At 37.2% G+C, this 22155-nt stretch overlaps 4 protein-coding genes across 7 annotated transcripts; 1 reads left to right on the plus strand and 3 right to left on the minus strand.

Annotated features, from left to right (window-relative positions):
- Nucleotides 1–391: 391 nt before the first annotated feature.
- On the minus strand, nucleotides 392–3280 carry LOC108212774 (receptor-like protein 53). The gene has a single exon (XM_017384487.2). The coding sequence runs from the start codon at nucleotides 3130–3132 to the stop codon at nucleotides 502–504; it is 2631 nt and encodes an 876-aa protein (XP_017239976.1). The 5' UTR covers nucleotides 3133–3280; the 3' UTR covers nucleotides 392–501.
- A 1526-nt stretch (nucleotides 3281–4806) lies between these two features.
- LOC108213580 (receptor-like protein 35) lies at nucleotides 4807–7377 on the minus strand. Its single transcript, XM_017385381.2, has one exon. The coding sequence runs from the start codon at nucleotides 7375–7377 to the stop codon at nucleotides 4807–4809; it is 2571 nt and encodes an 856-aa protein (XP_017240870.1).
- A 911-nt stretch (nucleotides 7378–8288) lies between these two features.
- Nucleotides 8289–11210, minus strand: LOC108212775 (receptor-like protein 35). The gene has a single exon (XM_017384488.2). It carries the CDS (start codon nucleotides 11089–11091, stop codon nucleotides 8449–8451), a length of 2643 nt encoding a protein of 880 aa, XP_017239977.1. The 5' UTR covers nucleotides 11092–11210; the 3' UTR covers nucleotides 8289–8448.
- A 3190-nt stretch (nucleotides 11211–14400) lies between these two features.
- Nucleotides 14401–21121, plus strand: LOC108214817 (VIN3-like protein 1). 4 transcript variants are annotated; one of them, XM_017387021.2, is made up of 4 exons: nucleotides 14401–14631; nucleotides 18226–18859; nucleotides 19178–19488; nucleotides 19632–21121. In XM_017387021.2, exons 2-4 carry the CDS (start codon nucleotides 18408–18410, stop codon nucleotides 20810–20812), a joined length of 1944 nt encoding a protein of 647 aa, XP_017242510.1. In that variant the 5' UTR covers nucleotides 14401–14631; nucleotides 18226–18407; the 3' UTR covers nucleotides 20813–21121. The 4 variants fall into 4 exon arrangements, with proteins under 4 accessions (XP_017242510.1, XP_017242512.1, XP_017242511.1 ...); XM_017387023.2 differs by having other exon boundaries at nucleotides 14419–14552; XM_017387022.2 differs by having other exon boundaries at nucleotides 14493–14631; nucleotides 18232–18859.
- Nucleotides 21122–22155: the final 1034 nt, after the last annotated feature.

A 22155-nucleotide genomic window follows, 5' to 3' on the forward strand; every position in this document is an offset into this window, starting at 1 on the left:
CCTACCCCTAAGAATCAACAAAACAAGCTTTAGCACGACGACTCAGATGAATGTTATGGTTTCCGACGTGTCATACACCTTCTGCATTATTTTTACGTATTGCTGTATACTATTATATTACCTTTTTATTTTTAATGAAAGAATGGCTAGTTAGATTAATTAGATTTTAGTCTAAAGTCTAAGAAGTCAGGCAAAGAGATGATCCAACTATGGATCACAGTGCAGTTCACACCAGCTTTAGTATAAATTCTCAATCAGCGATAATTGATGCATTTGAGCAGAACTTAGACAATAGATTTATCCACCTTTAAAAATATGTGATTGTTTTGGTGAAATCATTCAGACATTTGGAAACCTGCAATAATGCGGCAATTTCTACTTGCTCAATAGGTTGGAAAAAAATAATCCAGATTTCGTAAAAACCTCAACTTAAATCCCAAATCCAGAGGATTACGTATGTACAATAATGAAAATGTATCAAAGTCACACATAGCCTAATCTTCAGAAGAATCTTCTAATCTCAGACCTTCTGACCTTGAGGCCAATTTTTCTGACAATGATTCCTGTTATCCATTTTGGATCTCGTGTCCTGAACATGATGTATCCGACAGCAAATCCCACCACCACTCCACTGCCATATCCGATAACCACAGCTTCCCAGGTAAAACCACTAAAAAAGTAATCAGCATCCTCATCTTCTTCATCTTGCATCTCAATATACTCTCTTGTGCAGTTTTTGGACAATGGAGGTCCACATAGTGCCAAGTTCCCAACATAGCTATCATTTTCAAATGTTTGGAACTGAGTTCCATCTGGAATATGACCGTTAAGATCATTATGGGAGAGATTTAGACGTGAAAGAGTATATATACCTGCAAGTTCTTGAGGAATAACTCCCACGAGTCGGTTGAAGGAGAGGTCTAATGACTCTAGCATTAACAATTTTCCCATCATGGATGGTATATGACCTGAGAGATGATTGTGAGAAAAATTGAGGAGTCGGAGTGATTTCAGATTTCCAATAAATTCAGGAATCTGCCCTTCAAACTTGTTTTTTGAAAGATCAATGGTAGTGAATACAGTTAGAATATTGAGAACTTCAATATCTACTCCTTTGATGACCATTTTCACTCTATCTCTATAATAAGAATTCCCCATATAAATACTTCCCATTTTATTGGCATCACCATTCATCATACCCTTGAAGTTTTCAAAATATTTTGCTGGCAGAGGACCTGAAAACTCATTGTTTGAGAGATCAATGATTCTCAGGCTAGGGAATGAGTGTTGTATGGTAGAGATACTGTTTATGGTACCATGGAATTTGTTTGATTTTAGAACAAGAACTTGGAGACGCGGAAGAACTTCAAGCCACTGAGGGAACGTGTCATTTATACGATTACTTCCAAGATCAAGAACTTCCAAGTTACCAAATTTTGCAAAAGAGAGAGGAATTGTTCCTTCCACTTCATTGCCATAGAGATTTAAACTTTTGAGCTCACGGAAATTTGATAAAGAAGATGGAAGACTGCCCCTTATTCTATTCATCCGCAAATCTAAGACACTAAGACTGTAGTTTGAACTTCTTGGACACGCAGGAAGTACACCACTCAAGTTGTTATGAGACAGATTGAGAACATAAAGAGAGCTTGAGTTACAGATGGAGGCTGGCAATGATCCTTTGAGTTTATTATGCTGGAGATCCAGAAAAATCAGTCTGTTCTCAGGAAGATGCTGAAGGCCGCCATTGAAGTAGTTGTAAGAAAGATTTAGTTCGCTTAAAGAGCCCTTCCATAGCCACTGAGGTACTTCGCCAACTATTTGGTTGTTTGACAGATCTAGGTATTGAAGCTTTTCTAAGGATTTAATGAAATGTGGGATCTTTATGATCTTGCAAGATGCCAAACGCAAATCTAATATATCCGGATTGAGTGTGGTGGTCTTTACAACACCACTGAAATTGTTGTAGGAAATATCTAAAGAAATCAGGCTGGCAAGTTTAGAAAGTAAAATTGGAATGGAGCCACTTAGTAAATTGTTGGCACAAGTAAAAGTTCGCAGGGTAGAGGACTTGAATTCATTTAGCTGACCTGTGAAGCTATTATGATCCACAAACAAGCGAGTTAAAGATGGAAGATCAAACAACCAAGATGGAATTGTCCCGTTGAACAAGTTATACGACAGGCTGAGGAGCATTAGTTCTGGAAGGCACCTAGCAGTTAGGTTGGAGGGCAGGGGTCTGCTTAATAAATTACCAGACAGATCTAACAACTTCAGCTGTGTAAGGTTGGCAACCCAAGTGGGGAACTGACCACTTATCTTGTTATCGCTGAGAGAAAGGTATTTTAGGTTTTGAAGATTTGCAAATGAATCAGGAATTGTGCCACTGAAGTCATTGAAGTCAAAATCCAATTCAGTAAGTTGAGTAAGGTTCCCAATTAATTTAGGGATCAGCCCAGTGATTTTGCAACTCGAAAGTGAGAAGATGGTTAAGGATTTGAGGTAACCTACTGAATGTGGTATTCCTCCAGATATGGTTGTTTCTTGAAGGGAAAGCATCTGGAGACTGCTACTACTGCCCCACTTAATTTTGGGTAAAATAGTAGTCAGATTGAAGTTGCCATCTGCATTTAATTGTTTCAAGTTGGGTAAGTGGAAAATTCTTTCAGGTAATATTCCATTTAAATCATTGGCACGGAAGTTGAGGTTCTGGAGATAAGAAAGTTGGAAGAGGGTGCTGTTGGAAGGTATTGATCCTACAAGGCAGCTGCAACTCAGGTCCAGTCCAATCACGTCGCCTGTCGTCTGATTACAAGTCACTCCATCCCACTTGCAGCAATCAGAATTCATGCTCCAATCCATTGTCTTTGGATACGAAGGAAGTCCTTCTTCCTCACAAATTACATGATCACAAGCATTTATTGACAAGCTTCGCTTGATTTGAAACAGCGCAAGCTTTTGCATGTTAGGACTCAAATGTGTAGTAGCTCCAGAGGGTGATGACACAGCTACATGATGCTGCAAGAACAGAAGCAATGTACTTATGATTGTGAATTGCCCCAAACTCCACATTGCAGCTTTCTGACTCTCTGTGTATAAATTTGAAGGTTTAATGTTTGAGTTCACTGTCATAATCTTTCATAAGAGATTTCAAACCTCGGTATTTAAAACAAAATTGGTAGCAGGCAGCCACAATGATAGGAAAGATGGAATAGTTGGTGAAGCATGTGGCATCTTATTTTAGTAAAATGAGTGCTTTACTATCCCACTGGTTATACTTAAGTCAAGTCTGCATCTCTATAATATAAATATCACTGGTACGTGTAATCGCATGAAAATGGCATACTGCATTCCAGCCCTCCCTTCAGCAACATAAAAAGTAGTCAAGAAAGGAAGCTGCAACACGGCGAGTCAAAAGGATTATAGACTTATGGTTATCACATTTCAATTCTATGTTCATTCACAACAGTCATTTTATAAGAAAGCATATTAGCTGTGAAAAGCAACATTTCTTAACTTCAGTGTTAGGTGCTGATACTTTGCACAATTCACCCCCTACTTTATTCATAGATTTTTTGAAAATTGATGTATCGCTGAGTATTATAACCGGTAAACTGACACTGAGACAAATATGTGTAGTAGTTGCAGAAGGTAATGATACAGCCTGCTGCAAGAACAGCAGCGTTATTATGCTTGTGTAAAACCCCTTGAACATTGCAACTCTCTTGGTTTCTCTAGATATATTTGAAAATTTAATGTTGAGTATTACTGTGTATACCTTGATTGTTTTTTCATTGTAGGGTTTAAAAATCTGTTTATAAAATTGATTGCCTTTAAATATTGCATGTGGTTTATTAAGTTTAGACCATCACCTTTTTCTTTTGAGCAAAGCCAGAGTTTTGTTTATCCAAGACTTGGATAAAAATTAAAGCATGTGGTATAATATTTTGAGTAACCAGTGGCCATTAACCTACCCCTAATAATCAACAAACCAAGCTTTAGCACGACGACTGAGAGAAAAATTATGGTTTCCGACGTGTCATACACCTTCTGCATTATTTTCACTTATTGCTGTATATTATTATATTACTTTTTCTGTTTTAATGAAATAATGGTTAATTAGATTTTAGTGTAAAGTCTAAGAAGTCAGCCGAAGAGATGATCCAACTATGGTCACAGTGCAGTTTACACCAGCTTTAGTATAAATTGTCAATCAAAGATAAGTGATGCATTCGAGCAAAAGTTAGACAACAGATTTATCACCTTTAGAAATATGTGGTTATTTTGGTGAAATCATCCGGGAATTTGGAAACCTGCAATAATGTGGCATTTGCTACCATAAACTACCAGTTGAAAGTTTATCTACTGCAGTACCAATAAAAAACTCTGCAGCTGCTATTCTCAATAATTGTACCTGAATGAAACTTTTAAAGGAGTCGTGTGGCACTACAGATATTAAAACATGTAAATTCTGTAGTTCGAGTTCAGAAATGGCACTACATTTTATTAAGAAGGTTTTGAACTAGTACAAATATAAACAGTTGGTAACTCGTATTCAGTATATGTGCCACTATTTCGAATCTGTTGGTGGTTGAGGGATTCGGAGATGGTGACTTAATTCATCTCACAAATTTGTGAAAGATAAGATGAGTATGAGACAGAAGAGAACAGGTATTTTAATCACTACTTGCTCAATAGGTTAAAAAAAATATGCAGATATTGTAAAAAACACAACTAAAATCCAAAACCAGAGGATTCCATACCAGCAATAATAAAAGTGTATCAAAGTCACAAATAGCCTAATCTTCAGAAGAATCTTCGAATCTCAGACCTTCTGACCTTGAGGCCAATTTTTTTGATAATGATTCCTGTTATCCATTTAGGATCTCGTGTCCTGAACATGATGTATCCGACAGCAAATCCCACCACCACTCCACTGCCATATCCAATAACCACAGCTTCCCACGTAAAACCACTAAAAAAGTAATCAGCATCCTCATCTTCTTCATCTTGCATCTCAATAAACTCTCTTTTGCACTTTTTGGACAATGGAGGTCCACATAGTGCCAAGTTCCCAACATAGCTATCATTTTCAAATGTTTGGAACTGAGTTCCAACTGGAATATGACCGTTAAGATCATTATGGGAGAGATTTAGACGTGAAAGAGTATATATACCTGCAAGTTCTTGAGGAATAACTCCTACAAGTCGGTTAAAGGAGAGGTCTAATGACTCTAGCATGAACAATTCTCCAATTAAGGATGATATATGGCCCGAGAGATGATTGTGAGATAAATTGAGATGTCGGAGTGATTTCAAATTTCCAATAGATTCTGGTATATCTCCTTCAAAGCTGTTTCCCGATAGATTAATGGTTGTGAACACAGTTAGAATCCTGACAAATTCAAGCTCTACTCCTTTGATGACCATTTTCACTGTATCTCTATAATAAGAATTCCCCATATAAATACTTTCGATTTTATTGGCATCACCATTCATCATACCCTTGAAATTTTCAATATATTTTGCTGGCAGAGGACCTGAAAACTCATTGTTTGAGAGGTCAATGATTCTCAGGCTAGGGAATGGGTGCTGTATCTTAGAGAGACTGTTTATGGTACTATGGAATTTGTTTGATTTCAGGATAAGAACTTGGAGATTTGGAAGAGCTTCTAGCCACTGGGGGAACGTGTCCTTTAGGTGATTACTTCCAAGATCTAGAACTTCTAGGTTATCAAATTTTGCAAAAGAGAGAGGAATTGTTCCTTCCACTTCATTTCCGTATAGATTCAAACTTTTGAGCTCACGGAAATTTGATAAAGATGATGGAAGACTGCCCCTTATTCTATTCATCCGCAAATCTAAGACAGCAAGACTGTAGTTTAAACTTCTTGGACACACAGGAAGTACTCCGCTTAAATTGTTATTTGACAAATTGAGAACTTCAAGAGAGCTCGAGTTACAGATGGAGGCTGGCAATGATCCTTTGAGTTTATTATGCTGGAGATTGAGAAATATCAGTCTGTTCTCGGGTAGATGCTGAAGACCACCATTGAAGTAGTTGTAAGAAAGATTTAGTTGGTTTAAAGAGCCCTTCCAAATCCACTGAGGTATTTCACCACCTATTTGGTTGTTTGACAGATCTAGGTATCGAAGCTTTTCTAAGGATCTAATGTAATGTGGGATCTTCATGATCTTGCAAGATGCCAAACCCAAATCTACTATATTCGGATTGAGTGTGGTGATCTTTACGACACCACTGAAATTGTTGTAGGAAATATCAAAAGAAATCAGGCTGGCAAGTTTAGAAAGTGATTGTGGAATGGTGCCACTTAGTAAATTGTTGGCACAATTAAAAGTTAGCAGGGTAGAGGACTTGAATTCATTTAGCTGACCTGTGAAGCCATTATGATCCACAAACAAGCGAGTTATAGATGGAAGATCAAACAACCAAGATGGAATTGTCCCGTTGAACAAGTTATACGACAGGTTGAGGAGCATTAGTTTTGGAAGGCACCTAGCAGTTAGGTTGGAGGGCAGGGGTCTGCTTAAAAAATTACCAGACAGATCTAAGAACTTGAGCTGTGTAAGGCTGGCAACCCAAGTGGGGAACTGACCACTTATCTTGTTATCTCTGAGAGAAAGGTATTTTAGGTTTTGAAGATTTGCAAATGAATCAGGAATTGGGCCACTGAAATTATTGTAGTTCAAATTCAATTCAGTAAGTTGAGCAAGGTTCCCAATGAATTTAGGGATCAGCCCAGTGATTTTGCAACTCGAAAGTGAGAAGATGGTTACAGATTTGAGGTAACCTACTGAATGTGGTATTCCCCCAGATATGGTTGTTTCTTGAAGGGAAAGCATCTGGAGACTGCTACGACTGCCCCAATTTATTTTGGGTAAAATAGTAGTCAGATTGAAGTTGCCATCTGCATTTAATTGTTTCAAGTTGGGTAGGTGGAAAATTCTTTCGGGTAATATTCCATTTAAATCATTGGCACGAAAGTTGAGGGTCTGGAGATAAGAAAGTTGGAAGAGGGTGCTGTTGGAAGGTATGGATCCTTCAAGGCAGCTGCAACTTAGGTCCAGTCCAATCACGTCGCCTGTCGTCTGGTTACAAGTCACTCCATTCCACTTGCAGCAATCAGAATTCATGCTCCAATCCATTGTCTTTGGATACGAAGGAAGTCTTTCTTCCACACAAATTACATGATCACAAGCATTTATTGACAAGCTTTGCTTGATTTGAAACAGTGCAAGTTTTTGCATGTTAGGACTCAAATGCGTAGTAGCTCCAGAAGGTGATGACACAGCAACATAAGGCTGCAAGAGCAGCACCAATGTACTTATGATTGTATATTGCCCCAGACTCCACATTGCAGCTTTCTGACTCTGTGTACAAAATTGAAGGTTTAACGTTTGAGTTTACTGTGTTAATCTTTCATTAGAGATTTCAAACCTCGGTATTTAAAACAAATTTAGTAGCAGGCAGCCTCAATGATAGGATAGAATGGAATAGTTGGTGAAGCATGTGGCATCTTATTTTAGTAAAACGAGTGCTTTACTATCCCACTGGTTATCTTTAAGTCAAGTCTGCATCTCTATAATATAAATTCCACTGGTACGTTTAATTGCATAAAAGTGGCATACTGCATTCCAGCCCTCCCTTAAGCAACATAAAAAGTAGTCAAGAAAAGAAGCTGCAAACAGCAAGTCAAAAGAATTTTAGACATAGTTTCCATTTCAACACTACAAATCTCGCGTTCATTCACAACAGTCATTTTATAAGAAAGCATATTGGCTGTGAAAAGCAACATTTCTTTAATCTCAGTGTTAAGTGCTGATACTTTGCACAGTGCACCCCCTCCTTCATTCATGGATTTGTGAAAGGTAAGGTATTGCTAAGTATTATAACCGGTAAACAGACCATGAGACACATATTACATATAAATTAAACCTTCTATTATCGGCTCAAGGAGAGCGATCCTTAAAAAATATGTTGGCCCTTCAAGTATTGATGTGTGTGTGTACAAAGTTTATTATTTAATCTCTGTAGGCCTGCCCCCTTATGTTTTTGACTCTGAGCTTTTTTTGGTAAGTCTCTTCGGATATTACCTTACAATATCAAAAATGTTTCTATGTTCGTGCAACAAGTTACTTATACGAACGAAGATAAACTGGGGGAGGCCGGTGACTGCTAGCCATCTTGGGAAGGTACTATCAGGATTTATTAAATAGTTAAAGAAAGTGCGATGAAATGTTAAATTGCCAATAATAAAATGTAACAGAAGAAAGGCAAATATATTTGTATGCAACTTCTTATTGAGTATATTCAAGAACAGAATCAAACTGCTGTAAAACAACTTAGAAGTTAAAAGCCAATACCAGAGAATTTACATTACAAGTTTGGAATGACAACAAAAGTTAACGACTCATATAGCCTAATCTCTATGCAAATCTTCTAATCTCCAGACTTCTGACCTTGCGACCCCATTTTTTAGCAGTAATTCTTGTTAACCATTTTAGTTCTCGAGTTCTGAGAATCACATATCCTATGAGGAATCCAACCACCACGCCACTACCATATCCCATCGTCACAGCTTCCCAAGTAAAACCACTAAAAAAGTAATCATCATCCTCGTCTGCGTCTTCTTGAGTCTCAGAAATCTCTTTAATATTGCACCTTTTGGACAATGGACGTCCACAGAGAGCCAAGTTTCCACCATAGCTATCTTCATCAAATGTTTGGAATTGAGCGCCTTCTGGAATATGACCGCTAAGGTAATTATAGGAGAGGTTTAGCTTTGAAAGAGTATATATACATGTAAGCTCTGGAGGAATAATTCCTACAAGTTGATTGAAGGAGAGGTCTAATGACTCTAGCACCGACAATTTTCCAATCAAGGATGGTACATGGCCAGAGAGATGATTGTGAGATAAATTGAGGTCTCGGAGTGACTTCAGATTTCCAATAAATTCAGGCATTTCTCCTTCAAAGTTGTTTTCCGAAAGATCAATTGTTGTGAATGCAGTTAAAATCCTGACAAACTCAGTTGGTACCCCTTTTATCACCATGGTAACTGTATCACTGTAGTATGAATCTCCCATATATCTCTTTTCCAATGTATTGACTTCGCGATTCATCATACCCTTGAAGTTCTTAATATATTTTGCTGGCAGAGGACCTGAAAACTCATTGTTGGAGAGGTCAATGATTCTCAAGCTAGGAAATGGATGTTCTACCTTGGACACATTGTTTATGCTACCATGCAATTTATTTGATTTCAAACTAAGAACTTGGAGATTTTGAAGAGCTTCTAGCCATTGTGGGAAGGTATCGCTTATTTGATTACTTCCAAGATCAAGAACTTCTAGGTATTCGAGTTCTGCAAAAGAAGGAGGTATTCTTCCTTCCAGTTTATTCCTGTACAAATTTAAACTTCTTAGCTTACGAAAATTTGATAAAGCTGATGGAATACTTCCTCTGATACTGTTAACCCTTACATCTAACACCGAAAGACTGTAGTCTAAACTGGAAGGACAAGTGGGAAGCACACCACTCAAATTGTTATGGGACAAATTGAGAACATCAAGAGAACTCGAATTGCAGATGGAAGCAGGCAATGATCCATTAAGCATATTAGACTGGAGATTTAGATAATCAAGGAAAGCCCACGGAAGATTCTCAATGCCACCAGATAAGAAGTTTTCAGAAAGATCTAGATTATAAAATTTAGCCTCCCCAATACCTTGAGGAATTTCCCCATGAATTTGGTTGTTTGATAAATCTAGATATCTGAGGTTCTCTGCAGTTCCAAAGAAATGTGTGAACTCCTTGATCTTGCAGGACGACAAACCCAAAGTTTGAATCTGAGGAGGGAGCATGCTTGAATTTGTAACTCTTACTGATAGACTATTGTATGAAAGAATAAGTCTATCAAGGAATTCAAGGTGAGAAAACATTTCAATATCCAAGACACCACTGAAATTGTTTGAAGACAAGTCTAGCATGGTGAGGTTCACAAGGTCAAAAAAAGATTCTGGAATGGATCCATTTATCAAATTATTGCTACAAGTAAAAACTTGTAGCACCAACCTGGAGGCATTGAACTCATTTAGCTGACCTGTGAAGCTATTAAAGTCGATAGACAAAAAGAAAAGGGATGGAAGATCAAACAACCAGGATGGTATTGTCCCGTTCAGCAAGTTTTCAAATATTTGGAGATTAGTTAGGTTCGGTAGGGAGAGTGCAGTTAGGTTGGAGGGAAGTGGTCCGCTGAGTAAATTAGTAGACAGAATTAACTCCTCGAGTAGTTGAAGGTTGGCAACACAGGAAGGGAAGTGACCAGATAATTTGTTGTTATTAAGGTAAAGGACTGTAAGGTTTTGAAGATTTGCTAATGAATCAGGAATTAGGCCAGTAAGATTATTTAAACTGAGGTCCAACTTAGTGAGTTGAGTAAGGTTCCCAATGGCTTTTGGAATTTCCCCATCGATGCTGCAATTTGGGAGTGACAAAAGATTCAAGGACTTGAGGTAACCTATTGAATCAGGTATTCCTCCAGATAAGGTTATTTGTTCAAGATAAAGCGCCTGGAGACTACTGCTACTCCCCCACTTATTTTTTGGTAAACTAACAGTGAGATTGGTGTAGAAGACACTTAATACTTGCAAGTTAGGCAGGTGGAAAATCTCTTCAGGTAATAATCCATATAAGTTATTATGATCTAAATAAATGAACTGGAGAAAAGAGAGTTGGAAGAGGGTACTGTTGGGAAAGATGGCTCCTATAAGCTGGCTGCAACGGAGGTCCAGTCCAACCACGTCTCCAGTCGTCTGGTTACAGGTCACTCCACCCCACGTACAGCAATCAGAGCTCAGGCTCCAGTTCATCACCTTAGATGTGGTCCCATCAGAACAAATAGCGGGAGATTTATCTATTGACATGCTAAGCCTAAACTGAAACAGCGCAAGCTTTTGCCTGTTCGGACTCAAGTGTGTAGTAGCTGCAGAAGGTGATGAAATAACAACATGATCCTGCAAGAACAGTAGCAGTATCATGATTGTGAAAAGCCCTATGCATTTCCACATTGTTGCTTTTTTAGTTTCTGCACTTCTTGTTACCTTATGCGAAGTCTGAGATTTGTGTGTTGACCTCTATAAGTTTTTCTTGAAAGAGTTCAAACTTTTCTATACGTATTTAAAGTAAATTTGGTAGTATACATTGCAGAGATGAGATAACCATAATAATTAAAGGAGCACATGGTATATATAATTTTAGAAGATCATGAATGTTTATGTATCATGAGGACACGTTTAATCACTTAAAATAAGCAGCACGCCGTGTGAAATGAAAAGTAACACACAGCTGTTAACTCCCTCCAGGTAGTCAGCGAAACAAGCTGTGACACGGCTAGTCAAAACGATCATAGTTTTCAGACGTAGCACATATGGTACCCTGAGCCTTCTGCAGACCAATTCTATACTAATATAATTTAAAAGCTTTTTAATTTCCTCATCAAATCACAAATGTTCTTCCTTTAATCTCAGTTTGTGGTGTTTAGTTCCAAGTTCATAGAGGAGGGGATGCCAATGTGATTAAACAAATTGATAGCATTATAAAAGTCATATCTGACATATCAGACATGTGCACAGACAGAGACAAAAGACAATAGCTAGTTTAATTATTTCCTGATCTTAACTCATAGTCCCCCTCCACTGGAGATAATTTCCATATACAAGCATCATGTTACAGTATTTTGCTTTCTTACGCTTTGAACCTGGTCGATTATATTACTATACGCTCTTGTAAACCAGTGATAATCTTGGCGTTCACTACCGGGAAAAAATGAATATGCAATCAGGGTTTTTCTACTGCAGTACTGAAAGTGAACTCCACAGCTGCTACTCTGTACTTGTATGAAAGTTATGAAGAAGTCTTGCAGGACTCAAAATCTTGAAATATGTTGCCATAGCGTAAATTTTTATGTCTGCTGGAATAAATTTGCAGATCTGGATCGTAAAATTGTTATCTAATTAGCCAGTGATCAGGCGTTTGGAGATGATGTCGAATCAGGAAATGACTGATGAAATTTTAAATTTGTCAAAAGATAAGATGAGACCACGCAAAGAAAGATATTATTATTATGCTTCTTATAATCTTATTCAACAGGTTCAAGAACAAAATCCAACTATTGCATATGGATGCTGACAATGATCCATTCAGCATGTTATACTGGAGATCGAGATACTGTAGGTTGTTCCAGGGGAGATGCTCAAGGCCACCAGCCAAAAAGTTGTGGGAAAGATATAGATTAGACAATGAAATATTCCACTGAGTTATCTCCCCCACAATCTGGTTGTTTGACAGATAATTTTTTTTTTTTTTTTAATTTTTAAGATGTGAAAACCTTTCGACAAAAAACACCACTACATTTGTTTGAGGAAAAGTCTACCCAGGTGAGGTTCACAAGTCTGAAAAATGATTTTGGAATGGTTCCATTTAGCACATTGTTGGCTTTAATTTATTTTCCAAGGTGATTTCATATCCCTGAAATGATTTTAAACTCGTCTACATCGAGATTTAATAGATATCTTCTATAGTTTAACAGATACAAATTGTTTTCTTTGAGAAATAGTGCAGATCTGCAATGTGCCGGGATTTTTCAGTTAGACAGTTATCGAAGTATTTGGAGATGAGGACTTAAAATTAAAACTGAGGTCCACCGAGTAAGTTGAGTAAGGTTGCCCATAGGTTTTGATATTGGTCCCAAAATATTGCATTCTGTGAGTGACAAAAAAGTTAAGGCCTTGAGATGGCCTATCGAATCAGGTATTCCACCAGATACAAATATTTGAAAATTTGTAAGAATCTGGATGTCACTGCTGGTCTGCTCCTCCAAGTAACTTTCGGTAAAATAACAATGAGATTAGAGTTACAGCGTAAACTTAACCGTTTTGAGTTGGGTATGTAAAAAATATCTTCAGGTAACACTCCATATGTACCATTGTAATTTAAGTTGAGGGACTGGAGATGAGCAAGCTGGAAGAGGGTGTTGTTTGGAGGAATAGATCCGACAAGCTGGCTGCAAGTCAGTTCCAGCCTGATTACGTCCCTAGACCTAGTCATCTTGTTAGATGTAAGTCCATCTAACGTGCAACAATCAGAACCCATGCTCCAATTCATCGTCTTGCAGATGTATTTATTGACAAGCTAACCTTAAACTAAAACAACGCAAGTTTTTGCATGTTAGGTGACAGATATGTTTAGATTAGATGACAGAGTGCAGACCCAGTGTGTGATATACTTCCATGCACATGAAGTTTCTTTTAGTTTCGTCTGTCTTCAGGGTTTATCCATGGCTCAGCCTGTCACGCATAAAGATGGTGCTAGATATATGGGCTGGTCTGCTCCTGCATATCTGGACTCTGAGTCTCTAATCACAATGTGTGCTGAAATAATCAAAGCCAATTGGGCCTCCTTTTGTGGCATAACCACAGTGCACAAGTTACCCAGATGACTTGACATAGTCACCTACTGCAACCCTGCAAGTCATCAGTGATATTGCAGAGGTGAAAATGGCAAAATACTGATATGTCTTCACCAGCACTCTCAGATCATGGCGATGCAGCTGTCAAGTATCTTCTACGGCTTAAAAAAGTCTAACCTAGCCTGTTTTCTTATAAGCGACTGCGAACATACGAATGACAGTAACATACGTTTGATGGAAAAAAACGTATTGGGGGTAAAAGATTCCAGAATTAGGTAATTAAGTTGTCCAGTATTTTTTCCCGCTGAAGGTATGCTATCATACGTGCGTGAGGAAGTAGGTCAAACTTCTAAGTCTCAAATTTTTGACAATTTCTCTAAACCATTTCATGCTACATTAACATGTATCCAATTTTCCACAGCTGCATGCTGAATACGCCTCTTCTACTCTCTTTCTCTGACTTTTCTTGTATCTAATCAAAACATCAAAGCCAAGTCCTCGTCAAAACTTAACGTGTACCATAAATTTCACACTCTGAATTCACCAAAATCATGTGCATAATAATAAATTTTCTTAAACTCATACCTACAAATAACTTGAAAATATAATCCATCTCTCGAATAATCTTCTGTCCCCTGCCATCATCATGAACCAACACAAATAAGTGCATGATGGTGTCACCACCAAATAAAAACAAACAATTCTTTAATCAAACACTAACAATAATCAGATAAAACGAACTTTTTTTTATTTCTTTCTGAAAAAGTAAGTACAGGGGCCAGAGAGTTGGTACACACAACGTATCCAAACAGCCACCCTACCCTACCCTAGTCTAGACAAGTCTGTCGTACCATAATACTTAACACTTTCACCAGACACAACACCCTCTGATTTATTTACATGTACTTTATACACACCATCAACCAAGTCCTCCCCACGCGCTCCCCCAGCGCGTGACTCTCATTCCTCTCTTATTTTCACCTCAAATTCACACCCACCAAAAACCCACAAGCTCTTTCAGATTTCAGACAACCCCATCTCCTTATTACAACATATGCTTAGGTATATACATACATATGTTGTGATATTGCTATTTATAGTAACCCTAACTTGAACTCGTTCCCTTTCACATTACTCCCAGGTTCTATCTTAACTCCTTTTCGTATGTTCATGTTTATGTTTGCAGAGGGACATGTACATGTGTTTATAGTATGTTGTTGTGTTGTTTTATGGTTTGTTAAGTGATTGTATGCCTGCCCAGATCTGTCAATTTTTGTTTTATGAATTGTGTTGGTATGCATTATCTGTGTTGACACTTGGTGTTTCTTGTGCTTTTTCTATAGAATTTGTGTATGTTTATGTGTGAATTGTTTGATGAATTGGGTTGCCTTGTGATCGTAGAATTGATTCTTGATGTGTTTTAATTGATACTAAAGTTGTATTAGTACAATGTGTGGTGCTAGGACATGTTGTAAATATGTGTGATGCTGGGAGTAATTGATGTTAGTTTTGTATATGGAATATAATTGCTGTAAGATTAGGAATTTATTCTTGAGAATTGTTTCCGTATATGGGAAACGTGATTTTTATGTTTCGCAAAGTAGATATCGTTGTTTCGTGGTACGAGTTGTATGACAAATTTTAATATTTTGTGTTTTTGAGTATGTGAAGAGTTCCGGATTTAAAGCAGCCTTTTCGTAAAAATTGAGAAGTTAGTATCTTTATTGAGCATTTCATCTCTTTCCGGGTAATGGTAACTCCATGCTGAACTTGTTCTTTTTTTTGGAGAAATAAGAGGATAATTGTTGTGATAATTCGATTTTATTTTGGTCAAATTTCTAAGCATGTTTTGATGTAGTTTGGCATTGCCTTGGAACAAATTGGGAGCTCTGTTATGCCCTGTAGTTGCTGAATGTATATATGTATGTCCGGTTTGCACTAAATATGACGATTGATGAATTAGTTTTGCATTGTGATCATAGGAATGAGCCTCAGTGCATTTTTAGTCATTTCTGTGGCCGTACTATAACAATGTATGGGGCTATGCCGCTTAAAGAGGTTGTGGATATATGTGAATTGTGGTGTTAATAGTGAGTAATCTAGTTCCTTATATCGAATATAATAATGTAAGGTTTAGAATCATTATTTATTCTCATTATAGTAGATGAACTGATAAGTTTGTATAGCAGTAAGAGGAATGTGATGGTTGTGAGAAATGACACCATTGATTCATGGTACGACTTTTGATATTTAAGACCTCTGTTATGCCTTGTACTTGCTGAATTTAGTTGTGCAATAGTAACAATACAATAGAGCCCATGTCGCAGCATGTTTTACATATAAATGCAAGCACACACCATTTTGTATGATTAGGTTTTCAGATTACTACAACGAAAGACTAATATTTCGTGTACTAGCAGTTGTTACAAACTTTCCTTAAGCAGTGTTACTGATATATTCAGTTGCTTTCAACTTCAAATGCATTACTGGTTTAGTATTTGCTTATTGAGTATTGACTTAGAAACGCAATGCTAGTCGGTACTGGTGTAGCCAATTTACTAGGTCTGTATGCAGGACCAGGCTGCTGCTAATAAATTTATTCATGTCGTTTGGAATCATTACATTGATTTCCATCAAATATGGCAATGAGTGTTTAGAAATGTAATATGGACATACATGGGTTCCTAGAGATGGATTGTTTCCGACTTTGATTACTCTCCATGGGGTTTTGTCACATGTTTAAGTTACACAAGTACAACTGATTTTTTTTTTTTTTCAGATCTTTTTTGCTTTTGTTTTGTACTTTGGTTTCTTCAAGGCTAATAGATGTATTATATTTGGTGTTGTGATGCTGTCCATGCAGAATAAATGGAATAATTAAAATGATATTTAGTGGGTACTGACGAAATCATGAGAAAGTGTGGACTGATAATTTACCACAATCATCTGGTTGATCTGGATGAACTCGTGCTAATATATTATGGTCTTCCAGAAAAATCTTAATTCTGGCTATATAAACCCTGCATTATAATGCAACTTAGTATTAGCCAGGTTGTTATCCTTGATGTTACTAAGCGTTTTACAGTATTTAGTAGTGCTTAGATGGCAACTTATTTCGCCCTCCTTGAAAGTAGACAAGTTTAAAGACAAACTTGTGTAGTAACTTTTTATCATTGTGCCATATAAAATAGAGGTTGTCGCTCTTAGATTTTTCTATTATTTTGTATTAATTTGCAATATTATTTAGTTTTGAAAGGTAACTTGTGAGTTTTATTTACTCAAATGTCGATTATTGCCAAAAGACCGAGTTTGAGGCTTTTACATGTGGATCCATAAACTTTAGGGCCTATTTCTAGAATTATCCATCATAACCTTTAGCCCAATTTGAAGAGAATTTGATGCAATCCAATATGACGCAATTCTAATTATTGAAAAAAATTCTATGAATGCCCAAGTCCACTATTTCTCACTAGTATAAATTCAACCAAACAAAGTCCAAGTTCTAGAGGAAGTTCAGAATACCTAGCGCAGCTTATTTTTCCCCTTACCGATATTTTCTGTGCTTTCTACAAAGGCGATGATTCCTCCGGGTACTCTTCCTTTTCTTTTGCCCAAATTCATCTGGGAGAATTGATCTCTTTGACTCGTTCATGGTGGAAAAAGTTTCCAATTGTATGGCTTTTTTATCATATTTTGTTGGTAATATATGTTTATTAATTTTTCCTGGTTGAAAAACAGATCTCTTTGTATTTTGAGTTGATTTGTCTTCTAATACACAGATCTGATCATGTAGAATGCTGTTATTCCTCTTTCGCTTTGATAAGATAATATTAGTTTTTCTTTTTCTAATGGAAATATAGCTTGTTCTGTTTTCTAACTACTCTCTTCGTGTACATCTGCTCAATATTTGCAAATTCTTGATGTGATTACGTTTACAAATTATTTGTCTAATATTGACTGTATTTCTAGTTTCACTTCTTTTAATTTAGTTATAGGAGATCAGTTCATAAATTTCGGTAGCCCGTAGGTATATAAAATGCAGCATCTGGTTTATGAAATTTGGCAAACTTTCAGATCAGATTGTTAACATGGTTTGTTGTGCATATCTGGTAAAGCCCTATTTTTATATAGCATCCTACTTGATCAAGCAAAGCAGGCAACAAAAGTTGGCAATAGTATTTCTATGATTAATTACCTTTTTCTTTTCTTTTTTGTCAGATATGATTAATTACCTTTGATTTTGTGTATCTGCTCCCAAATTATTTAACATAGATATTAGTTCAACTCGGGCACCCTTTTAAGGAACAACATGTTTAGTAAACATACATCGATACCCTACCTTTTATATGCTAGTGCATCCTTGATTTCTGATTTGTTTCTCGATTTTGATTTCAGCTTGAGCAGTTATAGTTATCAACCTATTATTTCTCATTTGGTTGACCCTTTTCATTATCCTGTTCTGCTGCCTATGATTTGTAAATAATATAGATAGAATTAGAGAAGATTTTGGGGGACAAATGTGATGAGATGAACTATAGGATAATGGATGAAAAAGAGCTAGTTGCATGCTATTTGCCAGATCTTAGATTCTTAGTTTTACAATTAAAGTTTACAAAGGAGCCATCTGTAGTTGCTTATAAAACTGCTATGTAAGCAAGAACATAATGTTTTTGAATGAATGAGCCAATGCCTACTAGTTTCTCACCCTTTTTACATGTTCCAAATCTTATCTTAGCTTCAGGTGTTCGAAGCATTTCTTCCAGTGTGCAAAGCACTCCAGAGAAAAATGGACTCTCAGATGATGCTTCAAGAAGTCCAGACCCTCTTCAAGAGTCATTGAATTTGGGTCAAGAAAAGGATCTTCTTCCTAATCTCTTAGAAAAGGAAAAGCAAAACTCTGCTTTGTCAGTGTGCAAAATGCCTGACCAAGTTCCTAAGGCAAGTAAAAAACATTGGAAGAACCAGGAGGTTAAAAAACCATCATTTGCTCCAAATGGTCAGGCTTCTAGGAAGCAATCCAGAAAGGCTAAAAATCCCTCTCGATTTCCTGAGGCTACAGAGAAGTGTCCTGCTTTAATTCCAACTTCATTGATCTGTCAAAATCCTGCATGCCGAGCTACTTTATCTGATGATGCATTCTGCAAGAGGTGCTCATGTTCTATCTGTCATTCATTTGATGACAATAAAGATCCAAGTCTTTGGCTGGAATGCATGTCTGAATCTGGTGAAGGAGACTCGTGTGGCTTATCTTGCCACGTTGAATGTGCCCTCCAAAGTCGAAAGGCGGGGGTTGCTGATATCGGGCAAGTGGTGAAGCTAGATGGGAGCTACTGTTGTGCATCTTGCGGAAAAATTTCGGGAATACTAGGGTAAGCTGCTTCTTTTAGTTGTGTACAAATGTGCTTGTACAGTTGTACTGTATATTGGTGTTCTATACTAGAGTTGCAATATATTCTTCTTTGCCTCCTGATGATTTTTTATCTTTTATTATAAATTATTGCAAACACTAGCAGTCTTGAAAAGGTAAATCGTCTTTCATAGGCAACTTCTCATGTGCAACTTCTTTGCAGGAGAAAATTTTGGTCACGATATGGTATTTTGATATTTCAGTTGTATTAGTTACATTAATGCTGCGCAAAACTGTGTCTACATGCGAGTGAGATACTAATCAGCTTTTACTGTGGCAGTTGTTGGAGGAAGCAACTTCTTATCGCTAAGGACGCACGACGTGTCGACGTCCTCTATTTCAGGATAAGTATGAGCTACAGGCTCTTAGATGGGACTTCTAGGTTCAAAGAACTCCATGAAATTGTAGCTAGCATTAAGGTGAAACTTGATACTGAATTGGGTCCAGCAAAGGGTATTTCAACTAAGATGGCAAGATACATTGTTAGCAGACTTTCTGTCGCTAGTGATGTACAGGCCCTTTGCTCTACTGCAATTGAGAAAGCAGATGAATGGTTGGCTGCAGCTTCAAAGGCAGATCCTAGTCGTAGAGGTAGGCTATTAGCCTATATCTTTCTTATTTCAATCAATTTTGTTTATTACATCCCTTGATTGATCACAAAAGACTAAAAATAAATAAAAGCCTCCCCCCTCCCCCGCCCTTCTAATTTTTTAATCCCTTCTATTGTCCATCAGAGGGTTCACTACCGGCAGCTTGCAAAGTTCTGTTTAAAGAAATAGAATCTACTTCAATTGTAGTTTTGCTTATAGAGCTGCCTACCTCTTCTTTAGAAGACATCAAGGGCTACAAACTTTGGTATTGTAAGACTAGAGAAGAGTCACACTCAGAGGAACCTACTTGTAGAATTTTAAAATCTCAAAAGAGGGTTCGCATTTCAAATTTGCTTCCTTGCACGGAGTATTCCTTTCGAGTAGTATCATACACAGAAACTGGTGACATGGGACACTCTGAGGCAAAGTGCTTCACCAAGAGTGTGGAGGTTATCGGAAAGACTCCCAGCTCTGTTGGAGTAAATAATATAAAAGAGAGTTTGCAGGGTGTAGCAGATACAAATGTGGGCACAAAGCACAAGACTGGAGCAGAGGTGGAATCTAATTCAGGATTTCAGGTCCGTGATCTTGGGAAGGTATTGCAGATTGCATCATCTCAGGAGCAGGGCTGCCTCAATGAGCTTTCTGGTGAGAGAATAGAAAATTGCCCTGGAGTTAAAGAGCCTAACCCTCAACCTGTACATGATCCACTACCACGTGTCTCGTGTGAGCTTGATCTGAATGTTGCTTCTGTACCTGATTTAAATGAAGAGTTGACCCCTCTGGTTGAGTCCAAGGATGAAGATAATGTTATTGCTCTGGGAAGGGTTGAGCCAGTTGGTGATGAGGTCTCGCGTGATAATCAGAGAAATGATGTAGAGAAGTCACATGGTAGTGGAGACTCACAAAATTGGAGCCACAGACCCAATGGGGATGTTTCTGCTGTGGACTCCAAAGGAAAAATGAACAAGAAGAGGGCTGCTACTGCAAATGAAGAGTTACATGATTGTGATAGCACTCTGGTTAATGGATCGCCTTGTGGGCTCCACGCCGCATCAGGGTCTTTGGGCGAGAACTTTGAGTACTGTGTTCGAATAATACGGTGGCTAGAATGTCAAGGTCATATCAAACCAGAGTTCAGGTTGAAACTGCTGACATGGTATAGTTTAAGGTCAAGTGAGCAGGAACGTAGAGTTGTGGACACCTTTGTTCAAACTCTTGTTGATGATCCAAGTAGCTTGGCAGGACAGTTGCTCGATTCCTTTTCAGATGTCGTGTCCAGCAAGAAGCGTAGAAATGGTTTCTGCAGTAAGCTGTGGCACTAAATTCAGAATGAATGAAGAGAGGTCTACTTAAATCTGATCCTTTTGCCATCCTCTCTTATAAACGCCTGTTGGTTGGTCTGCCTGTTATTGCAGGCAATTCGTCCTCTCTTATAAACTCATGTTGGTCTGTTTGCCTGTTATTTGCACAGGCAATTCGTTACCCTTTATTTTCTGTTATAGACTTGGAGTTTCATTATTACTCCTGTCATTTTATATCGTACATTTCCTAGGGATGGAATATTATTTCGGTTTATTTTTAATTAAACGAAGTTGCATCGATGGGAAAAATCGATAAAACATTCTTGGTAATTTTCTTGCCTATCTTACCATATTATTCTATGTTTACATGGAGCTTAGATTTGCCTTGGCCAGAAGCTTTGGTATGCTGATTTGTGACCAAAGTTTGTATCGAGGTAACTTATTTTTATGACTGGAAAAGTTTGCAGGTACATTTCTCGTTGTTTCAGTTATGATCTTAGCTTTCTGTAAGATGATTCCTGTGAGATAATTGCTTTAGAATACTTGTCTATGGTTGGTATTCTGCCTACTACTACTATTTGCTGACATTGTTTAAAATTTTTCCAGTGGTCCAATTTCGCTTTGCTTGTAATGATCCCGTTCGGCCTATTAATAAGTCTTTTATTTTTTATAAAATAATATAAATATATACTTCTTTCTGAAATATATGACTTATTTGTACATATATAAAGAATATTAAACATCTATTAGATGTGTTATATTTAAACAAATTACATACATATAAAAAAAATCTGAAATAAGTCCTTATTTTTTTTTATAATAATGACTAGCCATGTCCAAAATGCTCCAGATTGTTTTTTTAAATAGAAAAAAGAAAAAATATGCATTTTCCTAAAGATTTTTTCAGTAAGAAAATAAGGAAAAAAATTGCAAATTTCTTGTATTGTTTTGTCCTCGTGTTGTCAAAAGCGTGTGAATCAAATTTAGTCAATAAAAATTCGAAATAAGGGTTAATCAGATAATTAATTGAATAATCATATATTTAATTAGTTCAATAAATCAGAGAACAATGATTAATCATGATTTATCACTCTGTCAAAAAAAATTCATGATTTATCACTAATCTCTGGAACAATACCTTCCTTTAAAATATATAAACCAAATTTTAGAATATACGATCATTATTTTATTGTACAGTCTTAACGAATACTTACCCTCCAGGTGCAGTTAGGGGTGCAAACAAACCAAACTATTCGTGAGCTACTCGAGTTCGGCTCGGAAAATATTCGAATTTGATTCGGTAATAATCGAGCCGAGCTCGAGCTCGAGCTATTCGAATGTTTTACCGAGCCGAGCTCGAGCTT

This window comes from Daucus carota, chromosome 3, assembly GCF_001625215.2.
Source record: "Daucus carota subsp. sativus chromosome 3, DH1 v3.0, whole genome shotgun sequence".
Taxonomy (NCBI): Eukaryota; Viridiplantae; Streptophyta; class Magnoliopsida; order Apiales; family Apiaceae; genus Daucus; species Daucus carota.